The following is a 12,120-nucleotide window of genomic DNA, read 5'->3' as shown; positions in this document are numbered from 1 at the left end:
CGGTAAGTTTTTGGAGAGGACTTCTAACAGCCATAATTCAGGGAGAAAAAGACAAAACGGAGGGCGGAGAGGATGAAAGGGAGGAGGAGGGTGGGAAAGAGAGGAAGGGGAGACAGAACCCTAAACAAGTGAAAATTCAAGGGAGACGTGAGATATAAATGAAAGTGGCAGAGTAGCAAAACCCTTGGACGGATCGTATAGGGAACTGTGACCTCTTGAAATTGCGTGCAGGTTACGGCGGCCACAGAAGTTGTCAATAAAGGGAAAGGGTTACTTCCAATGCGCCACAGAAATTTTGGTTTCCGAAGCTCACAAGAACAAACAGAAATATTCTAAAGTGTTTCTTGAGAATCCCAAGGCAAGATATGCCGCTCGATGGGTCAATATCTATAAACAATCTCCCTTTACAGGGAGCTGACAGCTTTGCAAGTCCACGTGCGTAGAAAGGACAACAAGATGGGCCCCGGGAGGGGGGCTCTCACCACCACTGCGCGTGGCATGTGCTGCACTCCGCGCGCACCTACCTTCAGAATGATGGGGGATCCCGGCTTTTGATCCAAGACGCCTGTAGGGCTGAGCAGTTCAAAGGTCGGGTTGGGGTAGTAGATGAACTTGGTGTCGTTGTAAATGAGCAAGGACTGGACATTGTTAAAGACGAATCCAAACTCGTCTGGCCGTTCCACAGTGTCCAGGCCGGGCCGGTAGTCCGTGGTCAGAGAGGGGGCCAGGCAGGTTAGGGTGGTGGTGTTCACAACTTTACACACCTGAGAGGCCCAGAGTGCAGCATTCAAACACTGAACGAGGGCGGTTGGGGGTCCGCTGCCGCCCCTCCCCGCTACTTGCCTTAACCAGTCACCCTTGGGTGACTTGTTTGTCTTCATTAGATGCTGAATCCCTTGAGGCAAAGGGCTGTCAAAGTTTTTTGGGGGGTTCATTTCAACTTCATTCATTGATTCATTCATTTATTCATCCACCAACACTATTTGTGGGCCTGCTTTGTGCGAGGCAAGGTGCTAGGAGCTGGGGCTATCTAGTGAAATAGTCCCAGTCTAGGGGGGGAGACCCCAATTCAACAAGCAGTACAATAGAGTCCGGGCAGAGGGCCTGGAGCACAGGAGGGGCACAAGCACTGTCAACTGTAGGAATGGATGCGAGAAAGCGCCCTGGCAGGGAAGTACAGGTACTGTGGGTGTGTCAGCGTGTGTGCACAAGCGTGTGTGAGAGCGTGTGCACGTGCATGTGCCTGCCCTGAAGCAGGGTGAGTGTGATTCAGGGAAGAAATGTATGAAATTTAAGCTGAAGAATGAGTAGGACTTACCTAGACAAGGAGAGGGAGGGGTGGGGGAAAAGTCCCAGGCAGAGGGGACAGCAGCAAAGGCCCGGGGGTGAGGAAGCATGGGATGTTTGCGGAGAAGTAGGACAGAAACAGTGTTGGATGTGTGTGAGCGTGTGTGTGTGTGTGTGAGTGTGTGTGTGTGTGTGGTGAGGAGCAGGAAGTAGTGTGAGATGAGCAGTCTGCCAGCAATCGTAGGTGTTCAGTTAATGTTTACCGAATACAAAGACAAATGAGAATTCTCCTTTAACTCTTTAAATATCCTATTCAGCATCTCTCTCTTCTCCAACCAAGGGCCCCTCACTCGCACGGGGGTGTAACCTTGGGATTGATGCTGAGTTCATAACATCCTTTCTTTCTAGTGGATCCTGGTCTCCCAACTAAAATCCCAGCTGGGCTGGCCCCTGCTGAGCATGAGTTGTGCCATGCTCTCCTCTGGCTGCCCAAGGGCAGCAGCTGGACTGAAGAAACCAATACAGGACGCCCTGTGGGTCCTTGGGAAGGAAAGCTGGACCCCTACGCCCTCTCCTCCTGGCTCCTGCTCGGCACGGCTCCGTTTCAGCTTTGAGAGCCATGGTGTCCCAGCAACAGCCAAGGGCATCTGTGAGAACTCGGCCTGCTCAAGTACACGCTGTCCTGGCAGGTCCACACATGTTGTGTGTCTGGCCAACATACACACATGGGCTTCATGGTGAGAAAACAAGACTGTGTGTGAAATCGCAAAAAAGCTGACACTTGCACAGAGATTATGTCAGAACTCCAAGGCCACGTCTTAACCCTCCCTTTCCAGAGGGAGTTTAAGAGTATACAAAACAGCTTCCCGAGGCTTCAGGCTGCACTGGAGGTCACTTCCCATTCCTACCCTTTTCAGCTCCCACTTCAGCAGCTCCTTAGGAACCTAGTGTCCCTTTCATGTTCCAGCTGGGGACACACTGGCATGAGGAACACTGGGAGTGCCGTCAAACGGGTAGAGTCGAGCCAGGGAGCCTCCAGTCCTGGGCTCGGCAGGGCAGCCACCTAGCCTGATTGCGCCTCTTCACTGGCACCCCCGTCTTGCTCCCTGCTCATTCCAGCACCCCTGGTCTGGACTCCTGTGTGAATAAGCAAATCACTCCAGAACAAGCAGCCTCTGTGTGCTTCCTGCCCCGTGCTGCATCGGCACTTTGTCTGCCAAACATTCCTTTGGGTTTTGCGGCCTGCGCTTTGGCCCTTCTCACTTCTCACTGGGGCTGCTTCAAAACCCAAAGGCAAGGGGTAGCCTCAGTGGGCTGAGGACGCCATGAGGCCCAAGCAGGGCTGCAGGGGGCAAAGCGCTTTTTTCCCACCACTCCTGAAGAAAGAGGCATGGGGCCGAATTTACCAGCTTCTTGCTGTGGAGCCAGCTGGATGGAAAACTGCCCACCCAGGCCTCTCCTCCAGGCCTGCCAGCCTGCAAACTCCAGGCAGGCCACCACAGAAGCTGAGGGCCCCCCACTTGAGAGGGAGGAACTACTTCTTAACTCCTTGACGCACTGAGGTCGCAGTGCGGGGCTTGGGGAGGTGATGGGGAGACCCCTGCCCAGGGCTACAAATGCATCCTGGACCTGAGCCTTCTCACTCTGATCTCTGGTATGGGGGAGGCCTTCTCAGCCCTGTCTATTCTTTAAATGGCTTCCTGAGAACTAATGTTGCAGCTTTTGGAAGTTGACCTTGTCAGTCATGTACTCATCCTCCAAAATGCCCTCTGTACTCTATTAACTGTGACTTTTATTTTCTGTATTGTGACCCTTTGACACGGGGGCCTTGCTGACCCTAGAGGGACTGCTCCTCCCCAGGTTAGCCATCCCTAGAGATAGCAAACTTGCCTGCCAGCTAGAGCATGCTTTTCTAATGCAAACCAACTAATCCAGTGCCCTTACCCCCAATCACCTCCTTTCACACTCTGGGCGAGGTGTGATCCGTAATCACACCTTCCTTAAACACACCAGGGCCAGGTACCCAACAACAAGGGACAGCCCCTGGCCCCTAAAATGATTCAACTTGGCCAGTCCTAAACCTGCTCGCCTTGCCTTGCTAGCTCCTTCCTGTGGAAGCCATAGTAAAGGCTCTTGCCACAGTTTCTCTTTCTCCCTTTGCTTCTTAACCCACCGTGGTGCTTCCCTGTGTGGCCCCCCAAGACATGGTGTGCCCCCTCTCTTGGATGTGTGAGTAACAAACTATCTTTCCAATGGCAGGCATCTCCTGGTCTGTTGGCTTTGCCATACCTGAATAATAATAAAGCTTAAATTTTAAAACATGGACCCAATTTGGGGTTTTTGTATTCCTCCTGAGTGTGAGCTCACCATTCCCGTTTGACTGGAGGTGGAGTGGGGCAGGGGCTCTTTCACCCATGGGTCAAGCTCTACACTTGGCATAAGGAGGCATGTGGTCTTCTAGTCCAAAGAGCTGTGACCATGGTGGGGACCGAAGATGTGATACAAGTGCCCCCATGTCTCTGGCCTGATGGGATGTCAAGCCCACTGGCATGTCATGTGGTCTGGTTATGAAGAGTCCAGATGTTTGGGATCTAGCTTGCCCCTGCCACCAGCCACCTTTATGATTAAGGACAAGTCATCACTCCTTTCTGGCCTTAAGTTTCTCCAGCTATACAATGAGGGGGTTGGACGAGATGACCTCTGAGACTTTTCCAGATCCAGCCTTCTGGCACTGTCATTTTGTATATTTCTGTGTTTCCTAAGGAAGCCTCAAGCATGCTGGGAAGGCATGAGGGATAAGAGGGGAGATACAACGCCATCTTCCCCATCTCCCTCTCAGCCTTGTCAATCCCCTGAAGGTCAAAGCACTAATAACAGTAATTTGCATGAAAAATAATAACCATAAGAGCATCTCCTGGACTATAATTACGAATACAAAAATGTTTCAGAAAATATTGGCTGGCAAGAGTGAGATGGAGCCACTAGAACAAACCAAAAGATTTATAACAATAGATCAAACATTGTGCTCTTAGGATCGAGAACTTCTTTAAAATCACAAAAATCCATAATGAAAAAAATTACTTGGCTCTGCATAGAGGAATACAGTAAAATGTTCAACCTGATCATCTTAGCAACCGGGATGGAATTATCTGCTCGCAGGGACTAACGTTTATCAAGTGCCACCCTTAGTGCCAGCCAACTGCTGCACGGTGCAGATCTGCGAGGTGAATCTTATCATCACCATTTATAGCCACGGAATGGAGGCTCAGAGAGGTTAAATGACTTGATCATGGTTGTACCGCTAATAGATGGCAGTATCCTGCTTCTAATCAGAAACGTCTGAATTTGGAGCCAGAATTTCTTCACTCTCCCACACGTCAGACCTCAAAGTGAACATGGCATAAAACAGGGCCCTTTTCCTCTGTATCTTAAGCTCAGAAGCCAGTACCTTCATACACTCATCATATCACCTCCTGACAAGAAATGATTATACTGTAATTATAAAAACCATTGTAAGGTTCAGGTGTTTGGAGCCACGATTCGGGCTCAGAGTCTTGAGCCAACTTTCTACTCTGGTAGTCAGAGGCTCCAGCACCTGAGACGGAGCTCATGACATTGCCAAACACAGACACACAGCTGTGTTTACTGAGGGCCAGATGGACCAGTGGTTACTCACGTTGACAGATTCTTTGCCATTAAACTTGACTCGGATCCTTGGCTCCTGAATGACATCCAGGTTGAAGCCTGTGATGGTCAGGGGTGTGTGGCCACTGGGAACAAGCAGAGGCTGGGTTAGGTAAAGACCCTCTCAAACGCTACCACCTCAAGCCCTGCGGTCCTCGCAGAGGGATGAAGGGACTATGCCACGTGGCAGCCGTGTGCAGTCCTCCCACCCTCCACCTCACCTGGCAATGCTCCACTCTGGCTCGATGCGCTGCACCCGGGGGTCATCGATGTACTCGAACTGCAGGTTGTTATCCACACGGGCCCGGTCGACGCTCACAGAAACGGGGACTGGGCCCAGGCCGTTGGACGACGGAGGCGAGACGCACACAATCTCATTCATTGACCGCCTGACAGGGAGACAGCAGGAGGGTTGTGAAGAAAGGCACGGGCAATAGGGGGCGCCCTCTGGCTTGAAAAGGGGTTTTCCTCTGTCTGAGGGCGTGACCCAGGAAGTGTTCCTCCATCCTTTACACTCATGTCCCTCATCAGGGTTGATCAGTGCCTCTTTTAACTTGAGATCCAACTCAGTTTGGATTACGGAGCAAATTGCACAAGGGGATTAGAGAATGTGGGGCAGGGCAGTGCTCCATGGGAACTCTTTTGGGATTTTTTAGAAGATGGCTATTTAGCCAGTGCTTAGAGTCTGGTCAGTCAGTTAATAAATATCATTGAGCACCCACTATGCAGAGAAGTGAACACACAATCCTTGCCCTTAGGGAGTTTATGGTCCGAGGAGGAGATCACCAGCTAATACTCTGCAAGCTGGGTTCTCATCCATGGATTCTTTCAGATTTCTCTCAGGATTCTCTACCTCCCCAGGGCTTCATCCGAGTATCTGACACACAGTCAGTGGTCAATTTTTTATGCACAAGAGATGTCCTGAGGATGAGTCTGTGCAATCTCCATGTTTCTCAAGTCACTGTAGTGGGCACCTAATGAGAGCTTGATCCTGATGGTGAGTGGAGAGCTCCTGGGAGCCTTCCTCATCAGCAGTTCTCATGGGCCTCATTTCTAATTATTTCTAGAAGTATCAAGCCCCCATGATACAGGAGATAAAAATTGACTAGTGGTATATATTTCTCACAGTGACCAGAACAGTGTTTGGGCCCAGGATGTGGCACATAACATGGAGCTGATGGGGCAGGCATATGTGTGAACACGCACAGGAACATGTGTGCACAGGCCTCACAGGTACAATCTGCTTGTGCTCCTTCGAGCCCATCTTACCCATAGAACTCGCAGGTCTGGTTGCCCAGGTATACCGCCACGCTGCTCCCAGCCCCCAGGTAATGGCCTGTGATGGTCACCATGGTGCCTCCCGACTCTGGGCCTCGGATGGGGTTGAGTGACAGCACAGAAGGGTTCTTTGGGAGGAAGTAGAGAAATGATCACAGCTCAGGTTTTGCCCAAAGGGACAGATCTACGGTAGACTTAAGGACAGAAGGAGGGACGGTGGCCTTGCTTGGAGTGGAGGTTCTTTTCCTCTTCTTTCTAATCCCAAGCACTCCCTCTGCCTACCCTGTGGCTGAGACTTTTTCTAAGAAGAGGCTCCGGGCATGTCTGGGGAAGGCAGAAGGGCCACGTTTTGGAATTAATTAACTCCCCGGGGAGTCTCATGCTCATAACACTGATGGGGAGGCAGAGGTGACACTGACTAATCTATCAATTAGTTTACAAATTGAGAACAATTTGAAAATGCTTCTCTATCTAGAGCCTGTACTGATTTTTTTGGCACAAAATCGATAGGGCTGAATTAAGCATCCCTGCCTGGACTGGGCCACCAAGAGGCTAAGTCCTCCATTAACGATCCATCACATGTCCTTCGGTCCCTCCCTAAGCATGTGAAGGGCACGGCATGGTGCCTGGTGCAGAGAGCTGTCTGTAAATGTTAGACATAGCTTCCCCAACCTTCATCAGGAGGATGGCCCATGGTTGGCCGGGACTTTCTAGTGAGCTCACCGAACTGTAAAATTAAGCCTAAGCTTAAAAGAAATGTCTGGCCTAAAATGTATCAGGCAGCTGACCTCACTCAGAAAGGAACTGTTTCTGCCTGGAGGGCAGCAGAGTGGAGTAGAAAGTGCATTTAACTGAGCAACTACATAGGCATGAATTCCGGTCCCCGTTAGCCACTCACTAGTTTCTTGATCACTCTGGGCTTTTGTTTGCTCCTCTGTCAAGTGAGAAGGGTGGGCTAAATTATCTCTAAGGCCCCTTCCAGCTCTGACATTCTACAGTTCTCTCTCCATCTAGTCCTTCTGTAGTTGTTTCTCACACAAGACTCCATCGGTCCTGTGTAGGAGATGGGTGGGTGGCTGCAGGTAGACTGCGGTACTCGCCAATCCGAGAGAGAAGACTAGTGCAAGAAAAAGGTGGAGATGCTGAGCTAAGAAGGCAGAGACTGGAAAACCTAAAACAAGCAGCAAAATGCTTGAGAGAGAATAGAATTTTGTAGCCTAATGATTTTTTCAAAAACTCTTAGCAAGGCTGGTTTGACCCCATCCATGATGTTAACACTTTTTAACGAAGAACTCAAGGTGACGGCATAGGCAAGTGTCAGAAAAGGGACTCCAAGGCCCCAGAAGCAAGTTATTGATTCAGTAAAAATATAGCCCCAGCGGACTCCAGGGCCCCAGAAGCAAGTTATTGATTGAGCAGGAAGACGGTGCCAGCCTTAAAGAAAGCTTCTGTGATTCCACTACCTGTTGCCTGAGTGTGAAGAGATGTTTTCAGTGTGAGCACATGCACATGTGGGTGTAACCACAACAACACACAGAGCAGCTCCCTGTACACCCCACTCCTGAGGTCCTGTGCATAGACACATGTCCCTACAGGATTTCAAATGATTCCTCTAGCCTTCCACTTATAATATTCTTGGCAGAAAACAAAGCGTGTGGATAAATATAGACCTTTTTAATTAGGTCCCTCAGGCGATCTGTCCTCATTAGGCTGGAATTAGACTAAGATATCACACTGGCAGGACAAAGGGCAGCCCCTCCCCACCCTGCATCTAGGACCCACTTTCTAAGAAAGGCCTGATTTTGCCTTATTTAGAATTCTGACCTGTGGCTCTCTGCGATGCCAAAGTCCTCACAGCTTTGTCAGTCACAAACCCACTCCACCCGAGAAAGACGGGCTTGCAAAGAAGGAAGCCAGAAGTTCCCGTTTCTGGTCTCCTACTCGGCTGGGTCTGCGAGAAGCCTGGAGGTGCCTGGCTTGGGAGGGGGAGTGTGGGAGCATCCCGGGAGAAGGCTGGATGAGAAGTGTGCCCTTGCTGAGAGCCTGCAGCCGGAGGCTGGACCCCATACTCACCACAAAGGTGTACTGCTGATGGGACTTTGTCATGAACTCTGGCTTACACTCGCCAATGCACAGGCGCACAGGCCCCGAGGTGGTTCCCACGAGGGCGTGGCCCATCTCACAGACGATCCTAAGGAGAGAGCAAACCTTCCTGTGAGAGGCTTGGCAAGAGCTGGCATCCCTGCCCCCGCTTGCTCACCCGGTCACAGTGAATGACACATCCTAGTCTTGCAATAGTGCTGGACTGTGACCCAGCTTGCTCACATCCAGCTGTGTGACCTTGGGTAAAGTGATTTCCCTCTCTGGGCTTCAGTCTTTCATCAGTACAGTGAGAAGCTGGACAACATCATCTCTGAAGCGCTGGGTGCCTCCGAAATACTACGCTGCCTAATTCTCTGAATAAGCCTGTAGTCCCCACTGCCTCATGCAGTGCCTAGCATGGGGTAGCTACCCAGTATTTGTGGAATAAACCTGTTGTCTAACAGAGACTAGGGAAGTAATTTAGCGTTCTTTCCTCTGTGGCAAGCCAACACGGAAACTCTCCTTCAAAGAGGGAGAGAAGGCCTATTTGCCAAACTGATTCAATTGTGGTTTGTTTCCTGCAGTGAGTCTTAAAAAGGGAATAGATAATATGGCGAGATAGCAAGAGCCCAAAACAGGAGCTGCCAGCACAACGGAGGCGTGGCGTCCATCCCGAGGCAGTAGGCGACGGGGTGGGAGGTGGATGAGTTCATTAGGACAGCAGTCGACACTGGACTCCCACTTAATCAAGGACTGAGGGCACTGAGCTAGTGGGCGAGACAGCGAACCAGCCCTGGGGTTGGAAGTCACGTCTCACATTAACGGGAGAGCTGGAGGGGAGAGGGCTGCGGCATTCTCACTCATGAAGTGCAGATCAATAGCCCCAGTGATGACTTCCCTGGTGCCTGAGAAAAGTTACAACAAGCACATTTAGAGACCGGCTGCCTTAGCCACAGCAGCCTTCTAGAAAGGGTGGGCAGCCGGAGGATATGGGAGGGACTGAAGAAATCAGGTTCTTGGGGGTACCTCTTGCCTGGAATTATAAGGCAGGGGGTGGGTGGGAAAGGGCCCCACCAGGCTCAGCAAAAAGGAACCAGGGACAGAGCAAAGGATTTTCCTTTCCTCCCAACACCATTTAAGAGTTCAGAGCGGTCTGATGCCCCTGGTAAGCTTGCATAGTGGGGAGTCAGAAAAACAGACCCCTCTACACTAATCCTCAGCATTATCCTGGCACGGTGGGAAAGATCTGTGTTTAACCGAGCGATGCTTATCTCAACATTTTCTCTAGGAAGGAAGGTAACTAAACAGAGATTTCATTTCGATGTAATAAAACTTACATTAAACAAATACACCGCATGCTCACACAACGCGGCACGCCACTGAGCTCCATCTCCTTCGTAACAGTTAATCCCAAATAAGTACTTTCACTCCCGGTGAATATTTACTTAACATGCAATAACTGTCTTATTACGTTTAGCATATTAGATTCAACAGGAAAGTACTGAATGCACATAGAAGGATATTCTCCCTTCCCTTTCTCTATGAATAAATAAATAAATTATGAACCCAGAGTAAAGATGATAGTGAGGATCAATTAGTATTTTACACGTAACTGTCTCCTTAAACCTCATTAGCGGAGTATTTGAGCAGCTTAATTTAAGGTGCTGTGTGTGGTTATTTCCCTGCTGCTGCTGGCTTGGAGTAACAACTCTCTCGTCCTGTTTCCTGGGCCCTAGCGCCTGCCTGTTTGGGGTCCCCGCCATCCTGCAAACCATGCCCTGCAATCTCAGGGAGCTTCAGAGGAGAAGCAGTGGTGGGAGAGAAGAACAAGATGAGAAGGGAGCAGAGGAGTCTCTTTCCCTCTCTTCTAGTCGGGGCTTTCCTGTCCCTCACCTGCCCACCTCGGTCCCTCTGCTGGAGCGATCCTGGAGAAGAAAGGGAAGCAGAAATCACGGCAGGCTTGAGCCATGCAAAGAGGAAATATGAGAACATGCTAAGGTCATGGGCATGTCTGTTCCTCCCTGGGCCCCAGGGCCTCTCTAGGAGAGGGGAGGGCCTAGAATGGTCTGTTCAGCTGTCCCGGGAGGGAGTTAACAATGGGCTGGGGCCTCTTGACACGTTCTTTTTTCTGGAACGTTTTCTTGCTCAGGGTCCATGTCCCAAAAGATAAGTTTTACACATCAAGCACCTGGGAGAAGAGGGATGGATGGGAGATGGATGCTGCCCACATGTCCAAGGCTGAGTGCCTGCAGCTGGCTCTGAATGTCCCGCCTGGAGGGCATGATGCTGGGGACCAGGGGCTGGGCAGCAGTGAGGGCCCAGAGCTGGACCATGGGTTCCCTTCCTCGGAATGCAACTGACCCCTCTCTCCACCTGTGGAACGAGGTTCTCCTTCATCGAGCATGTGGGGAGAGGGGCTGTGGTCAGCAGTGGATTGTAGAAAAGCGTCTGGGTTGGCAGGTCTAGGAAGTGGGTGAGAGTCCTAAGGAATCAGGAGTGGTGTAGAACACCAATGACCTCTGACTCGTCTTCCTTTTCATTCCTGGGACCCAGTGCTTGCTGGGAAGGATGGAAAGGCATCCTTGGGGGTATGTGTTGTAGGCATTTGTTCTCTGAGCTCAGGGAGATGAGGAGTTAAAGGAAGAAGCTAGGGCAGCTGCAGCGAGCGGAAAGAGGAAAGAGGGTGAGGCCAAAGCAGATTCTGCACCTTAATAATAAATAACAATAAGAGTGACAATTTACTGAGCTGTGATGGTGGCAAGCACTGTACAAGACGAGATCTCATGTCATCCTCAGGCTCTCCTACAGGGTGGGTCTATTATCTCCATTTTATAGATAACGAAACAGGCTCAGAGATGCAAACTGGTTTATCTACAGCCACAGTTCGGTAAAGTGGCAGAACCATGATTCAAATCCGGGTCAGCCTGACTCCAAAGCTCATCCCTTTGATCACTCCACTCTGCCGCTTCTAGAATTAACAGAATGCTCTGTATGTTTTTTGGGGAAGGCACAGGGTGGACATGGCAGTAATGCTGGGATAGAGTTGAGGTTGTTGGTAGGCCTGGAGGGGACAAGGGGGTAGGAAAGACCTGGCTGGGTCCCTAAGGCTCTGAGAGCTAACCACCTGTGCCCTCTACCTTCCTGGTTGTAGATGCCCATAAGCAGTAGTGTGTGCATCACTTCCTCCTTCAGGCCTTACAAGTCAGCACAGTTCCTGTGCTTTGATTTCTGGGGACCACCTGCATTCCCTGCCACCTCCCAGCGTCCCTGGTGGCTCTAGGCTCCCTGGTATTATTACTATTATTTTTTTTTTTTTGAGGAAGGTTAGCTCTGAACTAACTCCTGCCAATCCTCCTCTTTCCCTGAGCTAACATCCGTGCCCATCTTCCTCTACTTTACATGTGGGATGCCTACCACAGCATGGCTTGACAAGTGGTGCCATGTCTGCACCCGGGACCCGAACCGGCAAACCCTGGGCTGCCAAAGCAGAACACGTGCACTTAACTGCTGCGCCACCGGGCCGGCCCTCCTGGTATTATTAGGAGACAATAGCTGGGCATGCCTAAATTTCCTCCTTGTAAAATGAGGAGTTGGACTAAATAACCGTCCAACAGTTATTTAGCTTCAACATTTGAAGGTTTGACTCCTCCTGGTTGACAGGAAGCTTCTGGAGACACATTGGTGTCACCGATAAGCTTTCTAATGGTGGGAGTTGCAGATTCCATAGGGCATACAATTTACTGCTTTTGACATTCTATGGACCATAGAAATGATGGTAGAGATCATCTA

The 12,120-nt window shown here is 50.5% G+C and overlaps 1 protein-coding gene across 1 annotated transcript in view; it reads right to left on the bottom strand.

Annotated features, from left to right (window-relative positions):
* PLXNA2 (plexin A2) overlaps nucleotides 1–12,120 on the bottom strand; it is a 212,470-nt gene that overhangs the window by 23,926 nt on the left and 176,424 nt on the right. Inside the window, exons 14-18 of the mRNA XM_046680898.1 lie at nucleotides 8,323–8,440; nucleotides 6,241–6,377; nucleotides 5,193–5,360; nucleotides 4,964–5,057; nucleotides 525–764 (exon numbers count right to left, since the gene is read on the bottom strand). Coding sequence (XP_046536854.1) covers nucleotides 525–764; nucleotides 4,964–5,057; nucleotides 5,193–5,360; nucleotides 6,241–6,377; nucleotides 8,323–8,440 — 757 coding nt within the window. The remainder of the gene's footprint in view (nucleotides 1–524; nucleotides 765–4,963; nucleotides 5,058–5,192; nucleotides 5,361–6,240; nucleotides 6,378–8,322; nucleotides 8,441–12,120) is intronic.

Source organism: Equus quagga, chromosome 13 (assembly GCF_021613505.1).
Source record: "Equus quagga isolate Etosha38 chromosome 13, UCLA_HA_Equagga_1.0, whole genome shotgun sequence".
NCBI lineage: Eukaryota > Metazoa > Chordata > Mammalia > Perissodactyla > Equidae > Equus > Equus quagga.
Note: the sequence above shows the minus strand (reverse complement) of the source record. Positions and strands in the feature narration are given on the sequence as shown.